This window comes from Zootermopsis nevadensis, unplaced genomic scaffold (genome assembly GCF_977971745.1).
Source record: "Zootermopsis nevadensis isolate Lab colony 2312 unplaced genomic scaffold, Znev_1.0 Znev_ptg000007l, whole genome shotgun sequence".
In the NCBI taxonomy this organism is placed as follows: Eukaryota; Metazoa; Arthropoda; class Insecta; order Blattodea; family Termopsidae; genus Zootermopsis; species Zootermopsis nevadensis.
The window spans coordinates 10,480,139-10,505,316 of NW_028259139.1; the positions used below are offsets into that span (position 1 = coordinate 10,480,139).

Below are 25,178 nucleotides of genomic sequence, written 5' to 3' on the forward strand. Positions count from 1 at the left end.
GTTGCTATGGAATAAAAAAAATCTTGTATACTAAAATACAAAAATAAATCCGATCGTTATATTTTAAATTTATAGTCTTCATTTTTATAACCAGTCTTTACAATAACATGCAAAGAAGTTTAATCTGTTATCGTCTTACGCCATGCTAACCAGTCGTATTTTAACTGTCAGCCAATATAATATAGAAAACTAGGTTTATAACTAGACAGATCACTACAACTACGTAATCCACCTACCTCAGTAGCACAGTTCATAAAACTCAATCGTATAGCAAAGTAAACAGCGGAAATGCCTAGTTAAAACGTTCATTGTGTCTACGCCTAAGAAACAAATCAGATCTGACACAGACGCATTCGGAAAGGCGCCAGGTTCGACAGCCAACATGGGACGGGCAATCATGTCTGACATCTTCCTTCTATCGCTCCAAGTGAACGCCAGGATAGTTTTGGAGATACTCACAGCGAGTATGAAGAAAGCTTTCTTATTTTTACACAAACCTACCTGTGTGGAAAAATGCGTGATTACGAAACTGAATTCTCCTTAGAAAATGCTATAAAATTTTAAGTCAGTCTTGGAATAAAAGTATCAACAAATATTAAAACTTTGCGTCACACAGATAGACAGACACATAAACAACAATAAACTGCAAAATCATGTCATGAATATTCTCAATAGCAGCTGCATAATAAATTATTTATGTACCAGAAATGACAAGAAACACGTATCTTGCAATAATCTAAGCTGGAAATAGCAAATATTATTTAGCCTACTGTCACAAAAAAATTAATATAAAGTTTATACATTTGTAATTAGCCCCCAAGATTCAACACAGCCAGTGCCAATCCTTGCTATTATACGAGATCCTGAGCCAGTTCAATCCATCCCACCCTAACAGCATTACAAATCGAAAATTATATATAATATTTTTTTAAATTTCTAATAAATGTATATACGCCAGTCCTTAAAGGAATTCACTACGTTTCACAGCCATTTTAAACAACAAATCTAACAAACCAATCTTCCATGTACTAATATCGTTTCCTTGCCTATGTTTATCTTTGCTAGTATTTCTTATAGTTCTTTCTCTATTTCTCTCTAGTCTGACCTTTCTGTACTCTTCGTTTTCGCTTAATCACAATACAGACAGACAGACAAAACACGGTCAATCCTACGTAAGTTAATTCTGTGTGCATATCATGCAAAGAATGTATAATAACCATCAACAACTGACACAATGAAAAGAGAGGGTCATAAGAATCGTTAGCGAGACGTAGGAAGAAATGGTTTTATAACCAGTAATGCAGACTGTAAGGCCGAGAATCACTTAACAGCGTTACCATGGCAACAACTACAGTAACTTAACCATAACGCATACATAAGGCCGAATATTCAACTGCTTTATCATGTAAATGATAATGAATTAAGCATAATATGTACAGACCAAGGCCTGATCATGAACAATGTCCCATGAGATTAATAATCACCTAACAGTGTTATCATCCCAACGACTGTAACTTCTTACGCATAAAAGACGCACATTACTAAAACATTGTTCTATTAATATAGAAGATGTTTCTTAAAACACCATAAAAGGATACTGAAATTTATAATTAAATGATAGTCAGACTTGTGAGTAGCTGTAATATTGTAGGATTAATTATTCTGCCAATTTTATATATGACGTATTAGGGATTTGCTGCTTTTATGATGAAGTTAGGGCAACGAGCGATTAATATAAGGTAACAAAGTCACCAAATGTGTCAAATTTGTAACGCACGTGTTATGCGGCAATTAACAGTGTAGCAATGACTGATTTATGACGATTTTCAATTTATTGCAGTGTATACTTGGGAGTTACCCAATTTCTATGCATAAAGGATTATTCAGATATTGAACAATGTTCAACATAAATGCGTCGTAATATATCGACCATTTGTGGTCAACTGAGTGCCAAAGCGGAATGGCACTTCTCAGTGACTTCTCGCTTCTTGGGAACTTCTCATCCACGTAATCCGAAAGCGGATCACGTCTAGTGAAGGCTTCGTGCATGCAAACACATTAATAATTCTCCATTCCCTTTTACGCATTCTTTGCACGAAGCTAATGCAGAGAACGAATTGTGGGCAGATCATGTTTGTCGAGACATTTCATATACAGTACTTAGCCACTTGACGGGTCTCAATTGCATTCGAAACTAAGTCCAATGCGCCAAATCCGTCATCACGAGCTATCAGACAGTTAGAGAGACAATAATGTCTCTTCCCCAATTATGGAACCAGAAGGTTCATTACCGTGTAAAAATAAGCCCGCCCGGAACAAGACGAATTCTAAACTCGTCCTCATCATATTTCTGCTCATGTCAAGTCACGAATATAAGCTTATTTATTCATTTAATTAGTTATCCTCCGGTCCCACATAATAATATTGGTCAGCATCCATCTATAAAGTAAGCGATGTTGGTTGGTAGCTTAGTTCATGATCATTTGTTGTTAAGGGACTTTGATCCGTCCTTAAGTGATAATATTTATGAATTCGTGTTATTATAAACGTTACCACTGTTAAATGATTTAGGGCCTCATGAGATAATGTTTATGGTATGTGTGTTGTTATAACCGTTGCCATGGTAATGCTGTTAAGAGAATTTGGGTCTCGTGGAATATTTATCACTGTGTGTGTTCACTAATTTACATTTTTTCGCCATTCTTGATTGATAGTTTACTATAGTTTATAATTTAAACGTGTCGGTCCTTATGTCAAGAGACATCTCTGGGGTGAGAATATAAAATGCCGCTCCAGAACAAAAGCAGCCTCTTGGTTGCTGTATCTGGTGCAAACATAAATCAATACAACAGATATTCACATTAAGACCCGTCACTTTACATGACAGCTTTACTATATTCATAAAATATAAATGCGGTAGGCTATTATTGTTACTACATTCATGAATCAACTGCAGGCATTTACATTTGATTATCAGCAAGCATCATAATAATATAAAAAATTAGGAAATATTATCACAAATATTAGAAAGTTATAATCGACAAAATCCATGAAATTAACGCATGATTAGTGGGACGCCAAACTAATAAACACATATCGATAAAACCTGGATTTCAAAGGAAAATCGAATAAGGATATAAACCAGGGTCAAAGCGTTCAAGTTCGTGCGAGTTCCTTTCTGACTTGACTGTACAACAGGTTTCCCACTTATTTCTAGTTTAGGACTGTAAATTATTGTCAATTAAGAAATTTATTGACCATGTTTACGAAGTAATTAGATGGAATTTCACGTGTTTAATTACGCTGATATGTGAGTAATGTTGTAGAATTCCTCTCGGCTGGTTGTATGTAAACAGATTCACAGACAAGAGCAACCTATCTGCAGATGCCACAAGTCTAATAATACAATGTGTATTTATAATTTCAAGGCAATTTAATCTAGAATATTATAAGCCTATCAGCGATTTTATGTTCATTTAAGGCTGCAAATTCCGTCTTTCAACCCATAAATTTATGGTAAGAATTCAAAGACGTCTACTTTCCTTAATTTTTACTCTGGATATCAATAACTATAAATTAAAAATTACACAATATGTTTTCGAAAATTCCGCTTGATATTCCACTGGCGAATATCCTAGGACATAAAATTTGTCAGGTTTAAATCGGTCATTAATATTCTTGCAGAACTTTATGGCCAATCTTCATACAGTCAAGGCTCAAGCAATATGCAGACTTCGTGTATTCGCCATGTTCTTGTTTAACATTGTACAGGATATTACTTTAACAAAAATAATAAAGTTTTTTCGAGTACCCAGTACGCATATATGATGACAACGAATGACATGGACCTCATACCGAATCTCCAGAAAATCGATTAACGCATAACAGTGAGATTCGTAATTGAATCAGAGATCAGAAAAATGGAGGCAAATCTGACATTTTGAAAACTCTGCTTGCAACTCTATCTCTTTTTTTATTAGTCTTGGGCAATTTAACGACGCTTTCAAAACTTCAGGTTATAAAGTGTGGAATGACAAGATAATTAATTAATAATGAACTGGAATCAATATGTTACGACCATCACTAGCCTATTTTAAGGCACTATCCCGGCATTTGTATGGAGATACCGAGGAAAACGACGAAAAAGTTTAGGACAGCCGGTCTCCTGGCCGAGATTTAAACCCGGGACGCTCCGAATAGTAAACATGTGCTAACCCACTTGACTGATATGTTAGGTATTACCCGCTATTCTTTGCAGAGAACAAAACTGCGAACAATGCTTTAATGTATTGTTAAATTAGTGTGCAGGAAGATGGAGTTACTATTTGCGACCAGCTAACGCGACATTTGGTAAAATGAGGCTATTAATATACACAATTTGAACCGACTTAGCCTTCACATTGCACTCACGTACCGACTAATGTTTTTTTTACAAGTTCCCAAAGCCTTTTTAAGTATTTACATCCGGTCGTCTTGATTTCCTGTTAACATCGGATTATACAGAGTGATTCAAAAGGTTAGGCCAAAACTGAAGGATCGTATAGAGGGACTCAGAGAGAACAACTTTCGAATAGGAATCCATGTCCTCCGAAGTTATCCTAAGTCAGTCGAGGTCATTGAAGGTAGGGAAGTCTGATAACACAACGCTGAAATAATCGTACTTTGCTGTTCTCCTACTACCTTAATTTTGTTTTTTATTAATGTACAAGGATTACATTAGCAATTAGCATTCATCGCCCTGATGACGGAGGCAGTATGACCTCTGAAACGTTGGTAAACATCGACCTGACTACACGGCGCAACAACCCAGAAGACAGAAATCTTCATAGTCACCTCTGTGAAAAACTCAAATCTTACAACTTGTGCGATGTTAATCTTTGCAAATAGTCAGAAACAAAAGATATTACCACAGAACTTGGAAAGGATAAGGTTGAGAAAATTTGAAAAGTAAACCCGCCATTTGGACCTTTTAAGGACAGTGGTAACTATATGTACCACTTGCATTAAAATTCAACATCCCTACATCCCCCCACAGAATGTATTTATGGGTTTAGTGCAAGTCTTAGAATAAACAGAAAATCATTTTCCTAAACAGCACTAACTAACTGATCTTTGTACTGGAAAACTGTTGCATTTTCATACGAAACACATAAATACAAAATGAGCAGGTGGTACACATAGTTACCATTTCACTTTAAAGGGTTAAGGGAAGTTTAAATTTCATCCAAGTTCCATTTTCGAGGACTGCGTTGTAATCCGAAACACTACTCGATTCCCTTCAGTTACAGCCTCAATTTAAACTCCAATTTTGCATTAATATCGATGTTAAACTCGTCCATTGTACGTACAGACACGACGTAATAACGTATCGATGTTTACTCTAAAGCCTACAGTTTCCCTGAAGTGAGTTGATAAAAGTCAGGGAACCATTCTGTGGACAGAGCGTGTTTTATGGCTATATCCGACAAAGCATGAACCAGTTGGCTGCTCTGCTAACCCATGCGTCATAATGCAATAAAGAATTCAAATATACTTCCTGTGTTTTCACAGTATGTTTGCATTATATGATACATATTCTTGAATTACGTGAGCTAATCCATCAAGAGAAACTAAAAACTTTAATTAGTGATATTTCTATATAATCACATGGAACTATGGTTAGATGGAGATATTATGATAAGAGTCTGCTCATGGCTGGTTGTAGCTGGCTAACGATCTCATCAGTTCTGATGTGTTCCGGTGTATGGATTGCCACTTAACCACAAAAGACAAACGACTTTTCAGTTTTAAGGTGTTAGCCGGGCTAACGTGGCTAACACTGTTTAATATGACGCCTCACACTGTTGCAATTACACGTCAACATAAATGAAGATTTTAAGCGCATTCCACGTTGTAGTTTCATATTATTAAAAGCACCTGAACAAAATTTGTGAATGTATTAAGGTCTTTAACAACACACAATTTCATGACGCTAGTGTTCCCCGAACCTAAGAAGTTCATACAGCCGCCATGTTGGTATTACTAATGGTAGATAATTAAAGAGAATAAAACAAATGGTAGCCTCTGACGTAGATGTCCGGAAGACAACAAAGGCGAGTTCAGTCTCTGGACAAACAAGTACGAAAAAAGCAACTGGAAGTCAAATAAAATGTAAATGTATTTCAATGAAGGTTGAATTTTGTTTTTAAATGACGGATTTATTTATGTAATTACATAAAGTATGAATTTATTCACATTATTAGCATGTATTTAGTTTCAGCAAGTATAGCCACGTAACATGAACCAGAAAAATTTAAATCTAAATATTTACAATAAAATGACTGTGACAACCTTGTTCAACAGGTTCATTATTTAACACCATTTTGGCTCCCGTTTAGGAAGTTATCCATTTAAATCAGAGTGCTAAATATATGTACCACCTACTTAACAAATAAGTTTGCATTTTGCCAACAAAATAAATTTACTGGTTCCATATAATTCCCGAAATAAACAGTGACTGTATCCTTAAACCGCGTTAACTAGTTGATATTTTTTATTAGTGAAGAGTTGTGTTTTCTTCGCGGTACGGACTGAATTATTAAATATTATTAAGCCGAGCATAAAGTCATAGCCCACAACTAACTTTATACCCCTCCCCCCATTTATAACAGTAGTGCCTATCGCTACTCCCCCCACTTTCTCTCTTCTCTCTCTCTCTCTATCGGAATGATAGGCCAAGTAATAACTAAATGTTCACAATTTATGTCTCTACATTTTTGTAATTTCATACATCACGTCGAGATACAGAGATTACCAATCCTACTTTGTACTCGCAAAGTCCTTGGTTCAGATCTCGACTCAGAAACGCGATATCCTGACTTAAGGTTTTTCCTAATCCCCAGCAGGGGAATTCCAGGACAGTGAGTTAAATTTGGCCACGATCGCTTCCTTCCACATCCTATGAATTAATTATCCACTGTCCATTCTTTTATTTCATTTTATATAATCTTAAATAATGAAATCGTCGTTTGAAATATAATAAATGACTGTCCTTTGTGACCGGATATTTAAATGAAGTTGTTTAGGTCACATGCTTTTCACATCGTCACCTGCAAAGTGCCAAGCAGATTGCATAGCAATTGTGCCAACATTCCATTAACAAGAACGCGGCTAATAAATCGGTGACTCGCTTGCAGCTACCTTTGCTTGGCAAGGCCGACATCGTCGACGTTGACGTCATTGGCTCTGATCCTAGGCCAGCGTCATCAGCAACGTCACAAAGTACTACAGTAAATGCGAGCCGTAAGCTCACGTTAAGACCTGTATTTATTCCTCGTCAGTGCATAATACCCGAGCGTAGGGAATTACTGCCTCTAAGTACGATACCATTTTTTTTATTAACAATTGAATGTGCAGTGGTAACTATATATGTCCCACCTGCTTCAAAAACCAGTAGCTCTTTATTTTGAATTTATGTTACGTATTATTCTCACTGTAAATATCAATTATTTTCTTAAACTGAGTTAACTAGTTGATCCTTTTAATGGTGAAGTGTTGTGTTTTCTTCGCGGTACGGACTGAATTCCTATATATCACTTAGACGAGCTTCAAATATCATACAAAAGTCTATAGTATGTCATCCAATACATACTCACTACAGTCCACTGTGAGATTTTTTAATCATTTTCTACTTTGGCAGGATTGCTTTAAGGGAGGTGGGGACTACCAACACAGAAAAATGCGGACACACATCCATGCCTCAAGTGGAATTCGAAACAACGACCCCCCGTGTTCGAGCAAACATAACTGAAACCACAGGCAACGAGTCCACTGTTATTGGCTCTTAGGTTATATTTTCGTGTTTATTATTTAGGACACTGCTAATCCCACATTTGTACTAAGTCTGGTGTACGTGCATCCGAAAAGGTTATATACAGAGCAGTTTAAAGTAATGGTAACCATCGCACTTCCAGTATTATTATTTAATATCGTCACTTAGCAATGAAATTGTATCTGAGTCAGGAACAGGCGTGCATTTCGTACCTTATATGGACAGATAAACGGCTGTATACGACATTCACTTCTACTGCGTTTAACATTTACAATATGTATCGTACTCCGGTTCGTTTTCAGAAGTCCCGTTATCAGACTAGCCAGTGTCTCAGTTTCTTTAGAGAATATGCCAGGTGTGTCGGGCAAGCGATGTGAATTTAAGGTCACACGGCGTCACAACCCAGACGACCAACATCGACATCTTCATGGCCCCAGAGCACGTCAAATCTCACATGCAGCATCGGACGAAAAGTTTGATGTACAAAATACTTTGTCATCCTAAAGAAACAGCGTATACTGTGGGTGTTTGAGAATATTTGTATCTAAAAGAGAAGCAGTAACAAAGAGCAGTCAATTTCACCTGCACAGACATCACAACAGCAGAGGAGAAACAGAAGGGCAGATACCGAAGTCGTGTTTGCGTTCAGCTGAAAACACCGAAGTCTTCTGCGTATTTAGAACTCTCTTTTCGTCACGCAAACAGAATTTACAGCAAAATCTTGTATTCTCAAGGTCATGTTTATTTTACTTTATAAAATAAGTAAACACAACGCTTCAACTTAAAGAACACGTGAAGTCAACAGACGATTAATTATGGATATCATAGGCAGTTTGGTAAACCCAGTTAACCAACTGTTTTCTTGCTTCAAATCTCATTCATTATCTTTTGTTTCTTTCTTTGGGTTTCTTTGATTTTTTCCCCAAATCCGTTTCTCTGTTTCTCCCTTTCCTAATTCGCAATTTAATTATTTTTATTTTTCTCAATATTTCCTTTTTATTATTTCTGCTTTTAATTTCTCTTCCCCAATAGAAATGTGTTCAAATAAGAACAAATTCAAATTCAAATTTATTACCTTCTCAGTTTAGTGACATTTTCTCAACTGTACCTGCTATTCAGTGTCGAATAATAAGTGTAATGTAATTACAGTGGCTATTTCAGGATTCGCTTGAAAGGACAGTGGAAAACTAACCAAAATCTTTCGTCAAGGTATGCCGAAGCCGACTCATTCGGTGTACGAATCAGTAGTGTCAACAACTCAACTGCAAGGAATAAAATCCTCTAACCTGTGCGTCCAGAACGGCTCTGGGACCCAGACAGCTTCATGTCCAGTGGGTACCGGGATCCTACACCTAGGGTAAAGCGCAGCCGGAGCGTGACGCTGACCACTCACACCCTTCTAGTGCTGAGGTTAAGAATGAGTAGGAGCTACATAACTTCTCCGCCCAAGCGCCTACATGGCGTGTGGCGGGAGACAGAATCTAAATTCTGTACAACCTATACATATCTACCTATGTACAGTCTTTCCGTCGTTAAAAATAAACTACTGTTAAAATGATAATAACACAGCGACGTACAGATGAACACTTATTCCACACACTTATTCAGAACACACTTTATATAAGTAGTTCATCCACAATATCAACACGCTTGTTTTAAGTACGTTAACACACAAACCTGACATTATTTAGTCTCTTGGAGTGTACAAAGATGGCCACGTATGTTAAGACACAAAAAACCCGAACAAAAAAAAATATCGAGGACAGCTTTGATAACCTAATTGCAAAAACGGGTAAGTTCGACCTTGCGTGGTAAGAAAAAAGTTTCTCTCCTACGTAACATCTGACTGAAGTGTAGGAATATGAAATGAGTTGTAGTTCGAGCAGACACAAATAGATGGCACGACGGCAGCAAGAGGCTAGAAAACGTTTCCGATAGCGCTCACCTAACGGGTAATGATATATCAGTAAATACCTCTAAAACATTACGTAATACATGATAAACTTGCAGGTACCCACGATTTATTCAAAATATTTTCCGGTCATGTTAATATGTAAAATGTGGAAGGAGATAATGAAACTAACAGATGGTTCAAATAATGTATTCTCATACAATTAGACGTGTGAGTTTAGATTACATATACAACGTTTCGAAGACTATCTCTACTTCCTTCATCAGGGTTATGAAAGTGACAGCACATAACACACCAGAGTTGTACCATAAGCATAGCCCGAAGTTACACGTCTGAAGGAAGAATATCATTAGAATTTAAAAACAATGGTTATCATAATCGGTTTTACTATATAAACGAATTTTAAAAACAGTTGATAAATATCGCAAAGTTATGGTCTGAACTCCTGATCCTGATTCTAATTTCGGATTTAGACCGGGAGATCGATCACTCTCGATGAAATTTGCTATGATTTCGCTCAATTCATCCAGGTGAATCCTCCAATAGTAATTCAAAATATACCACGACCACTTCCTACCACGTCTTTTCGGATCAACAGCTATCTAGACGCTAAATTACAAGTTACGCATATAATAGGTGTCGTCGTAGAACTAAGAATCGAATAAAGCAGATTGTGGCAGCAACATTGTTGCTGTTAAGTTAAAGTGAACAGGGTATATACAGCGAACGTGGTCGACCTAGTAACCTACTCGCCATGTGTGTGTGTGTGCGCGTGCGTGCGTGCGTTTGTGTGTGTAAAATCTTGTTCCCAAAATATGCTATTGCTTGGTTACATAACTTCATAGGCTGTTAACAGCCAAGTCAGTTATATCATCAGGTTCTTATACAATTTCATTGTCATTTGCTATCATCATTATTATTTCTATAATATTCTTTCCACGCCAAGTGTAGATGCATGTTAAATTTTATACCTGCCCAACTATGCATATTAAATAAGTATGATACTTTTTACCATTCTTGACGTAATATCCTGTCTGTTAAATTTTAATTAATTAAAAACTCCGCGAGTGGAGAAGAAATGGCATAGTCTTTTATGCAAATCATAAAAAAATTAAATTATGATTTTACAAAGCCGTGATATAACCGTGATTCAAATTTTTTTTTGTAATTTCCACCTTTATCCGCGAGTGAGCACACGATTATCTCATGGGGCCTATAACAGGACATGGTTCATGACCATACTGATGTGTTAATCATAACACAAAGGTCTTAGTGATGATGCTAGATAGTGTAATGTTCTATTTCACAAGTGCTGCTGCCATTAGGCAAATTTTAGAAGTCCTTCTATGGGACATATATGTGCAAACTTGATAAAGGAAAGGCAGACAAGGGGAATGGGATATAAATTTCAAATTTCCCGCAGAATTTTAACGGGTCCTCTCTCAAATAGTGGCAAAAAAGGAAAACAATTCACATATTAGGAATCGAACCAAGGGCATACAGCCTACAAACACCATGTCATTGCGCTAAGGGAGCTCCACGAAGCAGAGCGACAGTGGCTCAGCTGGTCAGTAACTCCACGCTTTTATGAAACTCGAAGGTTCATTACCGCGTTAACAAGAACCCACCACGGGGCTCTACATTAAATCACATAAATCAAATCCACAACCTCACACCCTATTTATTAAAGATGTATATTTAATATTATCCTTCCTCTAATAAGTGTTCTCTTCATTTTGCGTTTTCCGATTAAAACTGTGTATTTATTTATCGTTTATCCTTTGCGTGCTAACAAAGATATTCGTAAAAAGTTTAATATAGAGAGCATCATCAGTATTATCAGCTCATATAGGATGTATGATTACGTGACCAGAACGCCTCCACACGTCGGATGTACGAAAAAAACGTTGGAGAGAACAGCTGTGATTAACCCGAGGAGATGAAACAGGCCCAGTGGCCTAATCCGTAAAGTTATTGATGATAATGTCCTGCTAATCTAATCCTCTTTGATTTCATCATAATACTTCTTAAATACATGAAATTCCACACTAAATAATCTTCTGTTCAGTTTTTCCCTGTTATTTCTTAATTTCAAATATTCGCCTTGTTGTTTAAGACAATGATCGTCAGTTGGCTACTGATCACAAGATTTCGGACACAAATCCATTCCCAACAGCACCTATAGACAAATCCGGCTTATAGCTCAGGCGTCTGGTCAATTCTGTGCATACAATGCGGTCACGTACTTTCTGCAACGAGGCACACATACGAAGCTTGAAATGATAGACCACACCTGGGCTGAGTCACTGTACGCCCCCACAAACGTACCAAAACAGAGCGTTCCCTATTAGGTACAGCAAAGCAGTGTTTAAGACACACATGCATGGATTCACTGTACAATCTACATCAGAATCCGCTTGACAGACTTTTCAAGGGGACAGAACGCTATCAAATATAAAGCAGACTTTTAAAAAAGTGAATTTTTAAAGATGCATATAAACATTTCACATCTTCCTATTGATAAAAATAGTCCGGTCTGCATAACCTTCGGGCCATTTAACAAAATTCACAAGTTCATAGTTTCGCTAAATTGCTTCATAAAAATAATAGATTCAAAAGTTTTGTCTTGAGCGGGTGCAAACCTTGGCGCTTCACTCAGAGGAAATAACACAAAAGCGAGGGTGTGAAAATAAAGTACCGTGGAGAATATTTTTATCTAAGAGAGAGGATGTAACAGCAGTCCAGAGAAAATTACATAATGAGGAGCTTCATAACGTTTATGATTCTCGAAATGTTATTAGAGAGATAAAATCAAAGAGAATCTGACGGGCCGGGCATATAGCACGCATTGCAGAAAACGCATACAAAGTTGTAACCTTAGAACTTTCAGGTAATCGACGTATACGTATGTGATATAATAATATTAAAATGGATAATAGAAAAAACAGTGTACGAAGTTGTGCACAATATTAAAACACGGTAATGAAAAATAAGGAAAGAAGTAAAATATCTTGACAGGTTGAATAACTTCTCAAGAAGTAAAAATTCACACCTGAGTTAAGATTTAAGGTTTTCACACTAGGAACATGAAGATAAATGTCTTGTAGGATGATGGGCGTATGAAAAGTCGGTAAATGTCTACCAGACCACACGGTTCAACATCTCAGAAGACAGCCATCTTCACAGCGGAGTTGGTTCAAAAACTCGGCCTTAAGCAATAAATGTTAAACTCGGGGAACAAAAAATAATGCAATGTTTTAAGATTTGAGTGTCTCATAACGGTTAGAACGGCTTGTTCACTTTCAAGATTACACGGCGTCAGAAACCAGAATACCAGACACTGCTTTATTTACTATCCAAACTTTATACACGATAATAAATCACCCTTTTATTAATTTTTTCAAAAATTTAGACTGAAGTTAAAAGTGTACCCGCCACGAGTCTGCCATTAATTTGTTACTACCAGGAGACCGGAGTGTTCCTGGAGAAACAGGCATACCAGTGATTGGAGTAAACAGACCTTCAAATTGATTCTTCATGATATTTTTAGTTTACATTCTGTATTATATAACGAAAAGTCTGTTCATGATATTGCCACATTCATGTACGTATAACCAACAGACATTTATTTAGACACCACCCTATCTTCGGCTATCCTGAGATTTTTCAACGTCTTCCTCAGTTCCTCCAGGAAAATTCTGCTATTGTAGCCTACTTTACTGAGGCCGTGACAAACACCCTCAATCATTTATAACACATTATTCTTCTAATTTAAAAATATTGTTAAATAATCCACAAGTAAACAAAAACAACCAAATATGATCTTGTTGGTCTTCTGGGTTGTACCTAGAAGTCCACACTGCGTTAGAACCAGAATACCAACATCGACATCTCCAATACCCCGACAATCCTAAGTGACTACTAAAATTTGATCTGGAGATGACTATCTTATGGGTTCTAGAGCCATGTAGTCTGGTAGAAGTTTATCAACGTCTCAGAGGTCCCAGCTGCCTCCATCAAGGTGACGAGTACTCATCGCCCTGACTTACCGCCATGAAAACCTCAGCCTACTTAAACTTTGATCTCGTCTTTTATTTTGTCATGAATAATTCCGATCTGTTCATGCCTTTATTCAATGGTTTACAATGAATAAACTCAGAAACATCGACACTCCTGGCCACAGACGAAATCCAAATATCACAAGATTGTAAGTCATTCGACATCTCCATATAAAACTTTGTAGTCACATGAAGACATTTCTTGCAGACCACACGGGTACATTGTGATAATGAAATAGCATTTTATCAGATATGTCTAGATGAGTGATGGGCAATATAGTTATTATAACGGGATATTCTTAGCGCTTAGGTGTAGTCAAGCACCTGCCAACTTGTCTTCAAACTGATGCGCATTAACATCGAATCAATGGCTCCAACAGTTTTATCTCTCGTTCTTACGCCCAAGTTCTGTTACAACGCGTGGTCCCAAGAGCGCGGTATTAAGTACATCTACAGCAACATTATTCTTCTGCCGAGCCTGTTTGCTATCAGTTACACGGATCCGAATATTAAAGACAGTAGCCGAAAATAAGCAAAGCATTACAAAGACAGTTGTCTTCTGGGTTGTTGTGGCTTGTAGTCTGATAGAAGTTTACCGATATTTCAGACATGTTTGCTGCTTCCATCATCAGGGAGATAAGCCCCTTTGAAACGTCGGTAAACTTCTACCAGACTACACGACTCAACATCCCAAAAGAGACGCATTTTCGTGTTCGCCGCCGTGAACTCAAAAGCGTAGAATTATGCTTGTAAACTCGGTGGTGTGCAAACCCTGGTCCGATGAATATTTTCACTGATTCCACAAAGCAGAGTCCTTATGAAGACGACAGTCATTCAGCTACCCAAGATTATTTCGGCGTCTGATGAAATCCAAAGGCCATTTATGGTAGATGAATGTCTTCTGGGTTGTAGCGCAGTGTAGACCTACAACCCAGAAGACTCGGACTTTGGACTCCCCGCCCTGAAAACCTAAAATCCTATCCTGATCCAGATTAATCCGACCCCACGCATTTCTACTCTATTCATTCGTAATTCATTTTATTAGTTTCATCCAATCTACGTTTAGATCTCCAATGTGGTCTCTTCCAACAACGTTTTTCGAGTACTATCAGGTAGGCCCACACATTTAATATCTCTGTAATTCGTGTTCCACGGTGCATACCGTATAATAACCTAGTAATACATTAATAACTGCATATGACTCACATGAAAATATTTAAGTTACGATCATCAATGTACTAAAGCACCATTACACTACGAAATACAGTGAAGGATATAAAGGAGGTGAAACTCCACAAATTCTTAAAACTGGTAGCTATCGGATGTAGTCAGGTAAACAGCTTCTTGAATAACAAGCTGGGAAGGACACGGTAATTAAGATAAAATGTTCTGTAACTCCCAAGGATCAAACTGTATTACCCTTACCCATCATAAAAATATATTAATTAAAAACACTACAGTCTGTACACAGTCAGTTATCTCTTAGCTTCCCTCAGACACGCTGAAACATCCAGACGATTTGGGGGGGGGGGGGCAAAATTTTGCCAAGGTTCTGAATGACGTTAATCCGTTAATAAATTAAAAGTGTTCAGCATAGTGTAGTCATTGTAGTGGACTATAATGACAGTCTTTGTTTCTTTAAACTAAACAGCTAGCGCTCTGTATTAGAGTCCGTGTTCAGAAGCTAACAGTTCCCAAGAAATTCCTGTCGTTTTATGGAACCCGGTTCATTACCGTTTTCACAAAATGCCTAACAGTCTCTTCGAAACGAAAAATGAGGAAATTATACTATCAATATTTCGCTTAGTTCGACAGCATTCGGACTTCCTAATTTTGCCTACGCAAATAAACATTGCCCTGGACACCGACTCTCTTACAGATCTCAGCATTCTTAATATCTGTAAATGAAAATGTGATATTAAAACATTGACCTCACATTTACAAGACACTGAAAACCCTAAACATAAACTTACTTCCTCTTTCTACAGAAATACGGGCCCGTTTTAACGACTTCTGGAAGTAAACAAACTGCCCTTTTCATCCCATACTTGAACTTAATGGATCTTTTTTTCTTTCGATATAAAATCTATTTCAGTAATCTCTCTCTTAACATCTGTCTTTCTTCTCATATTCTTTGATATCTCAACATGTCTTATATCCTTAATCCGTTCTCTTTCCACACAAAGCAGACATCTCGTTTGTAACGCGTCAGTGCTTTGTTTGCCTCCGACTTCAAAGATCCATCTGCCACGACCCGATAGACCAAAAAGCCTTCTTTTATTTTTTTTACAAAAAAATATTAAAATTTAATTGGACTCCGCTACTCGTACATCGACCAAATTGTCTCTTCAGTGTCCCAATGACAGGATTGCATTTCACGACGTTATAATCAAAATCAAGAAAATTCCAGATGGGCGGGGAATGTAGAAATAATGGGGTACGTAATAAATGCATACAAAGTTTCAATCTGAAAGACTAAAACCAATTTTCAAACAAAGGTGCAGATGAAAAGATAATATTAAACAAATATGAGGATGTCGAATGAATTCATTTGTAGAGTGTGGACTTCTGGGTGCTAACCAAAGTTTCGGAGGAAATCAGCGCTTCCATCTTCAGATGGAGACAGTATGCTTCTCAGAGACTTTAATATCTACCTAGGAGTCTACATGGCGCTAGACCATATTAACGAGCCTTAGCGTTCCACATAAAGGAAGGAATTTGTCTAGCTGAATTACAATTAGCTTCTCAAGAAGGTCTCTACCTCATGGATTTAATCTGATATTATAATCGAAATGTATTTATGTACACTGGATTAAGCATTAGGAATAAGTGCTGGACACTTAGCAGAAAAAAATATTTTACCATAATAAATTCAGTAAAGACAGACTACGTACTCTGAAAGGAATACAAGACTGTATAATGTATTGACGTTAATCTGTCTTATTCTGAAAAAAAAAGTGTGACGTTACAATCCCTCACAACAGGTTTCGCTATAAGCCAGTTCTTTCGCCAGACTTCGTCATAAGTAAAGTGTACAAAAACATTTTGGTCTGTAAAATTCAAAGTGCTTTTTAATCTACCGTAAAACTCGGGCAGTGCTACTGAACGTCACGATCGAGTGGTTAGAATTCCTGCTTCGTATTTGGTAAGTCCGGGTTAATATCACGGCTCGTAGATCGGCAATTCTGAGTTAAGATTTTCGTGGCTTTCCACAGTATTAATACCTTCAAGCAAATACCTAGGCCACGACTGCTTCCTTCCGTAACCCTTCTAATTCACTAATCGTATCATCTGATGCTGTATAGTCTGGGATAGTAACAGTGTCGTTAAATATAACATAAACTGTGAAGAAGTCCACGTGTGCTGCAGTTCAGTTAGTACACAAAAAATCACTGTCAGTCGCTATAAAAAACACGGAAAGTCCCACAGGGCACTTGCATGGTTAGCAACTGTTAAGTTACTACAGGTAGATGACTTACACGTAAATTACAACTGTTTACTAGTGCTTATGCAATCACTAACCTTGGTACTCATTTGATAATTACCACATAAAACACTTTTGCCTCACGGCAAAGAAACTATAGAGGTCTGCTGTTCTTATAAGAGAAAGTTATTCGTCTTTCTAGACGGTCAGTTAATGGAGAGTGTAAAATGCAAAGGCCTGAATGAATATATTATTAACATTTTAATTAACAAATCAATGTTATATTCATTTATAACCTATTATATATCTCGTTATAAAGAAGAATATCTTCTGAGACGCAAAGCCATGTAATATGGTAAATAATGATCTGCGCCCTGACGATGAAAGCAAAAAGCACCTCCGAAACGTTGATCAATATCTATCATACTACGCGACGCAACATCCAAGAAGACGTGTGAACCTGAAATAACGTTTCGTTATAACGTAGCATCAAAATGCCCAATGCAAACTTTCCTCAAACCCAGTTCACAAGTAGCGGAAGTCCACTGCTCAATACGGGAGATATCGAAGTTCCCGCTGGATTAGATATTGGATTAGACCAGTTATGAGAACACACCTCACTAATGGACAATTCTGGTTCGATTCCGCACAAACTCACACATACAGACGCTCCTGACGACAGGAACACAGTTTCGAAAAGGTTGTTATTTCACATTGGCTATAGGAAGACTTATTGAAAACGTCAAAATATTTAAAATATATTGTCATAAACCTATGTCATGAACATTCAGAAATAAATATTGTTACATACGAAAAAATTCATAGTTATTCTTATTTTCCGTTAAGTATTCACCATAATGCAAAAATGTATTAAATGTTCCACGTCTATATGAAATTTATACTTTATATCATGATCGATAAAGTTAAGTGGTAACCACATATACCACCTACTTTAATATTAAATAACTTCGCATTTCGCCCACAGGAAGGATTTCGCATTTTTCTCAGATTAAACAGCGATTACTTCCCTAAACAACATTAACCAGTTGATCTTTGTAACGGTGCTGCGTTGCATAAAGTGTTACTTAAGATACATACTTAACAGAGTGCCCGCAGTCTTCCTGCAGCGAAATTCGACAAATTCCTGTAAGTATCGTTGACTATCCCAGGAAAAATTATTATTCTTACGTTCAACATATTCACCGGGATTCGAACCCACGAGTTTTTGGGTTTGTAGCCACAGTTCCTCTAACATAACCGTCGAGAAAATTTTGGGTTTGCTTTTAGTAACGTTATGTGAAATTTAATTGATTTTCAATTTTCAGTTTTATACGTAAAATTATCATAAAATTAATGATAATATATCTATAATAACTTAATCAAAGCAAGCGTAGACTAGGTCAGAATTTCTTAATGACGCCGAACCGCTGAGACTGTCTTTTCGCTGTTGTCATCTTCCTGATTTATTCATCCTGAGGTGACTGAAGAAAACCACATAAACTTCAGTCAGGATAGCCTGTCGCCAGGAACATATTTCTTTCTGCCACCAACATAATCAGTGTAACTTTGTCCGCCAGTCTTTTAACCCATTTATTCTCTGCTTCTCGCATTATTTGTTTTTATTCTGAAATTTTGTTTTCCCTGATTCGTTTTCATGATCCATATAGCCAGTGTCAGTTCCTCGCTCACAGCATTTTCCTAATGGAATTATGACATGCGAGTCTACATAATGCGCCATAACATTTATTTTAAAAATCTGCTAATAATACAACCAAACAACATTTAAAGTTCCACGACGAAAGAGATGCATCTTTTATCGAAACCAACAGGTCTATTATCGTAGGCTATAACATCAGCTTGCAATGTTATCCGAGTCACTTTCAGCCGCCATTTACAAACTGTGAACAAAATAATATTATTATGGTTATCAAATCAAGAGGATTCTATAACCAAGACATGTAACACGTATGGCGCAGATGTTAAACGCACGCAGAAACTTTACTCAGAAAAATTAAAATGACCACTTGAGAGACTTGAGCGAATGTAAAATAATAATATTAAAATGAATCTTATAGAAATAATGTGTGAGTGCAACTGATTCAGATGATTCTGCGTATGGTCCAATAGGAAGCTACTGTGAACACTGCAAAGATCTTCCAGGTACAAGTTGAACAAAATCAGTTTTTAAATAAAGATTCCGCTGTATTGAGTTTAAAACGGTGTCTTCACGGAACATTCATTCCGTAGTAGTTATATGATTGTGTATAGAAGTCTCAAAATGTTTATCCTTAATGTCAAAGACTTTTAATCTCGTGACTATGTGCTTGAATATCCTGAACACACGAGTAGCAAAAACTTCCCATCAGCACAAATTCGTATAACTTGAAATCCATCCGTGTCTATCAATATTTGTCAAGATAGAAAAAAGATCAGCTATCATTTTTAGCTACCTATTTTTATCCACTGAGATAGCCGAGATCTGTAAGGTGCCGTCTTGACCTGAACACGATCAATAGTCATCTATCACATTAAGGGCTGCTAAGCGACAAGTCACAGACCATAAAAATCAGTCCCATGATATTTCAGTAGGAATGACGAAACACTGTGGACTGGAATCCATATTAATTTTTTTTTTAGGTCCTTTACCGGGGCATTACGTAAGCAAACGGGTTAACATGCCAACACACTCCATGGAGTCTAGAGTGTAACCGCTAAACTAACCTGCTTGGTAACTACAGAACAGTCTCTGCTATATACCGACAAATATCAGTGTTTGTCCAGCCTGTGACAGCGCCTTAGTCTGTGGAGAAACAAGGTCGCACGTTGCATAACAGTGATTTTGGTTTCGCTAGTTAGGGTGTCGTTTGTACAACGGGACAGTAAATCGGGTATTCACCGTTTAAAAACCTATTCTGAGTTGCGGTGTTCGCTCCATTGATATACGTACACCAGAAGGTTATTCTGCAGGAGCTGGGCATGCGCAGAGCATGTCACCCTCGCTTACTCCTGACACTTCTTCAAATAGACCTCAAATTAAATGATGCCGACTGCCAAAAGCTTCGCTTTCATGTGTGGTTTCAACTCCTTCATGAAACCTGAGGTTCTCACAGCGGTGAGAATGATGGTGGTTGGTGGTTGGTGGTATTCTGGGGTTTGGCGCCAGTAGACACCAACGTTTGGGAGAATATGGTGTTTCCAGCTTGAGTCCTGAAGTCCACACGGCGTCAAAACCCAGAAGAACATTACCACACCTACATTATTTTTTTAAGTAGAAGGCAGGCTGACCGCAGTTGTTCAATGGTATATTACCACTTAACTCATCAAAGCCATTACTTAAAACTCTTGTACTCTCAGTTAAAAATGTTCATAACCGTGTTCACAAGAACCCCCACCGGTCCCTAAACCAGGCCGGATGAATCCAATCCGTACCCATCCATCCTATTCACCTACGAACCAATTTAAAATTATTCTATCTACGTATGTACAAGTCTTCAGGATCTCCAACCAAAATTGTTTATGCTCATGGCTCACGTGCGCGTGCTACATGCCCCGCCCATCCCATGTGAGAGCTGGATGTTTACGTATTTGCTGCACGTCAGTGCTGATGTATTAATTTGTGTAAATTAGAATGTTTAGCGGCCAACGCTCACATGTAGATGCCATCTCATGTTTCACAAGAACGTAAGTTCGTGATTAAGCATAAGATTTGTTACCGGTTAACAGCAGTACTTCGGTACTTCTGTGTTTTAACACACAGCGGACCAATTTACCTTCAACTCTTCGGTTTTACGAAAAGAAAATGTGTTCAGGGCATGATTCTCAGGTATTTTAACGATTGGGTATCTATTGGATTCGTCTGGCTCAGGGCACGTAACCAGTGGTGGATTCCTGTTAACAGGATAATAAACCTTTTGGTTCCATGAAAGACTAAGTATATTCCATGAAGTTAAGTAGATGATATCTCCTGCATTTCTTGTTAGTGAAACTTGTCCCTTTTACAACGCTAAATTTAGCAATGGAATCAACTTTCTGTACACCAGTTATCGAACTAATGTTGAATTTCCTAAACCGGTGTGTTCAGAAATCAATCCGAAAATTTTGCCGTCGGATTGTGAATGATTTACGGTAAGCTATTCTTCTGGGATAATGAAATTTCTATGCAGTATTTCACAGTGCGTATGAGATAACGTCCGAAAGCCATTAATCCATTGAATTAAAAAGAATCATAAAAAGTTATTTATAGCGTTTAGAAGTCAGAGATTGATCCTATTACAATAGAATTCTGTATGAATAGCAATGTTGCACGAGTGATCATCCTAGGCGATTATTACGGACGCATACTGTCAGTGATCGACATATTCGCTGAACTTGATATAGGTGAACGAACATCTGATAAAAAAAAATAATTAATTACCTAACTACGCGCCACAGAATTATTTCTGAGACGCTAAGAGTCGTTAAGGAAGTGAAGTATATCCATGTCTCCGATCATATTTCTTTAATATCAATTTTAATAAAAGAATACCTCCATCTTAGCTCAAGTATTCTTAGATGCATTAACATTTTCCTCACCACAGAGAACTACAATTTATTAATTTATTTTGTACACTTTCCCAACAAAGTTATAATTTTTCGATACTAATGGTAGAATCATTCTGAATTAATATTATATATCCATTACCGCCAGGTCTGAGGAAAAACATTCATTACCAGCCCTCTAAATCCCGAATGATGAATGAGAAGAGAAAGTGATACATATTACATGTAGCAGGAGGGAAAATACATTTACGTCTACGAAGATACCCAGGCAGTGCCCACTCGTCCTTCTGGTAAGGCAGCCCGATAAAAGAGAGAGAGAGATAGATAAGAGGTACAGCAGAAGAGTAGAATTTGCAAAGAGAAAATTGACGGGGGAGAAGTGAGAGAAAGAGGATCTTATAGTTAGAAGGTTCCCAGGCAAATCCCGTTCGTCCTTCCGGTAAGGATAAAGTAAGAGTGAAGACGTTAGTGCGATAATTAGTGACAGTTTGCTGGCAGAGACGACGAACATTTTGAATTGCTTATTAGAGAATGCTGAAGCTATAATTTGGAAATTTAGTACGTAATTAAGCGGCATCGGCATCGTAAATTTTTACGAGTTTAAGGGGGTAAATTTTGATGTTCATCTATATAATATATATAAGAATTCAGCCCGTACCGCAAAGAAAATACAACACTTCACCATTACAAAGATCAAGTGGTTAGCGCTGTTTAAGGAAATAATCGCTGTTATGAATACACTATGTAGGTCAAATACAGATTTACTGAATGTTAAAGCAGGTGGTACATATAGTTACCAATGGAGCTGACAGTTACCTGAAGTCATGTGGGTGCTGTTACTTGTGCTGTCAGCGGGAGCGACTTCCGTGTCTTCGGCTGATCCATTGCGATGGTTACTGTTGCTGCTGGTGGTAGTGGTTTGGTGGTGGTAGTGGTGGTGATGATGGAGGAAGCTTGGGGTGCAACCCATGCCTCCACCCCCTGGCACCACTCTGTCCGGTCGTAACTTGCCACGTTCTACCTACGCGAACCGCCACATCGTTTAGTCTCACACGCGGTTAAAAGACGTATCATTCAGCAGCGAACAAAAACCCTTCCCGTTGCACTTAAGAATATTCTGATTATTTTATGACATTTTTCCTGAAAAGTACCATTTAATAAAATGTAACTGTCACTTTTAATTCAGCTTTGTACACTTTTGTAGACTTGCACAAACCATATTTCATTAACGTCCTTTAAAATCCACTAAAACCCTTCTTAATTCATACGACGTATAATCCAAGGTTGTTAAAAATAATTCGTAATATACCCTGATTCTGATCCGGACGTCAACACCATCAAAGTTGAGGAATCATAAAACGAACCAGTTGCCCATTTACACTGGGAAATTAAACAAATGTTTTAATAAACCATATTTCAATTCATGAGCACTACTGCCAACACGTCTAGTACATTTGTCAAGATTTGTCAAGCATTCGGATCTCAGCAGCGTATTAAATTCATTTTCACAGCCTCAGGCGGCAATTTAATTGCTCCAATTGAAGAATTTAATCTCGACGAAGGTAGCAGAAGCGGTTTATCATGTGGAAAGACGTTTCACGTGTCCCAAAATTATATTATTTGCTTTCTACTGTCCAAAAAATATCATACCCGTGTCAGTTACAGATGAACGGGAATCTGTTTCAAATTTGTATCTGGTAGAAATAGTAATCTGACCACATCGTAACATTTGTCGGCGAGATTCATTTTTCCCAGCAACCACCACTGCCGCTGGAAGGGTTCTCGAAATGACAGCTCCTTGGTGACAACATTTCCGTACCACGTAGTTGAGAAGCTGGTGGTAGTCGACATATCCCTTCGAATCTTCTGATGCAACTCGTGGTCCTTAGTCCTCGGGCATCAACTCCACCTGCGTTGGGGATCATCAATGTTTACGTCAGCCGTTTAACTGCCAGTTGGCAATTTTTGTAATCACACAAAGAAACAAGTAAGCACAACATACATCGTTAATAAAATTCAGACGTGGATAAAAATCCCCTCTTCCGGAAAGTGATATTCTTAAACAGCTGACAAAGCGAGTTTTATTGCTATACCCGGAAACTGTTTTTATAAAGAAAAATAAAAAATACTACAGACGTTTTATATTAAGATTACTAAATAAAAAATATTGCCTTTATGGACAATGAATCAAGACATATCAAAACTGAGTTGATAATCTGATGTTAATTAATTCCATGGCCAAGAGCCTTTCTTTAAAGTTCGTAGTTGTTCTATGTAAACAATGCCTATCCTTTTATGACTTCTGAGATTTATTACTGTCATCATAACAGCCCATTACAGAAACTTATCCGAAGCCAAATCAATTCAATCCACACTAATTACACTAAATTTTTATAACACCAACTTTAATATTATTTTACCATCTACGCCTACTTCTCCCAAGCTGTCCCAAGCCTTGATGCTTTCCGTAAACAATTTTACAGACGAGACTGAAATTGCGCAGATCATACATTTTGTAATTTGCTTACGGCAGTGAATTTTTTATAAGTAAACAAGACAAAAATTTATCGATGTTGCCTGTGAAGAAGGCATCTTACCGAAACATGTCGGGTATTAAATACGTAAACAATAGTGTTAGCTGTCTCTCATGGTTTAATGTAATCGAATATAAATTTCTTAATAGGGCATGAAGAATTTGAAGGAATGCATGTGTCAAATTCTTCGCAGACCTGATAACTTAACAGTTATCATAATATTACGTGCAAAAGAATAAATAAAAGGAAAATAAAATTAATAAAACCTTACCTCAACATCACCGTCCCTAAGGAAAGTATCGCTTCCAGCTTCAGGGTTAAATTCCCTGAAGATGGAGGCATTACGTTCCTCCGAAACACTTTGAAACACAATATTACACGACACGCAACCCAAAATATCAGAATCGACGTAATCACCGGGGTGAAAAGTTCAAATTTTAGGTTTATATATGTTTCGCGGGCCATACTTTGTCAACCTCTGTTCTAAGGTAACGCAAAGCGATGACGCTGAACGGAAATCCTTAAATCCATTCTAAACGAGACTGGGCAGGCTCACCCATGTGTGTTGCGGGACGACTAGCTACCAGCGTATCATGCAGAAGAAGGCCGTGAGATTAGGGCGACCTGAACCGTAAAACGTGTTTGCAGTACATCAGTCAGGCCTCTACACACTCAGTCCAGCTTGCAAACGAATGTCTGCTACATCCTGCAACAAGCAGAAACAGTATATGAGGCTCCCTGGGGCAAACAGACATACAGAGATAAGTTCTTTTGTTATGCAGGTACCCAAGCAGTGTTCGTTCGTCCTTCTGGAAATACAGATAGAAATTAGAAAGAGGAGAGAAAGTGAAGGGAGAGGAAATAAGAAATTTCTAGCTTACGATGGTCTCCAGGACCTACC

At 37.6% G+C, this 25,178-nt stretch overlaps 1 protein-coding gene across 6 annotated transcripts in view; it reads right to left on the bottom strand.

Moving 5' to 3' along the window:
- Nucleotides 1-25,178, bottom strand: part of Pde8 (phosphodiesterase 8) — a 94,054-nt gene that overhangs the window by 51,936 nt on the left and 16,940 nt on the right. For 5 of the 6 annotated variants that reach the window (XR_015533929.1, XM_022057789.2, XM_087344228.1 and 2 more), the window contains exons 2-3: nt 24,834-24,983; nt 22,560-23,652 (exon numbers count right to left, since the gene is read on the bottom strand). Coding sequence is in view for 5 of the 6 variants with exons in the window: in XM_022057789.2 (XP_021913481.1) it covers nt 22,560-22,713 (154 nt within the window). In the remaining variant the exon portion in view is untranslated. Of the gene's footprint in view, nt 1-22,559; nt 23,653-24,548; nt 24,784-24,833; nt 24,984-25,178 lie in introns of those variants that run through there. The other variant, XM_022057788.2, reaches the window with a different exon arrangement.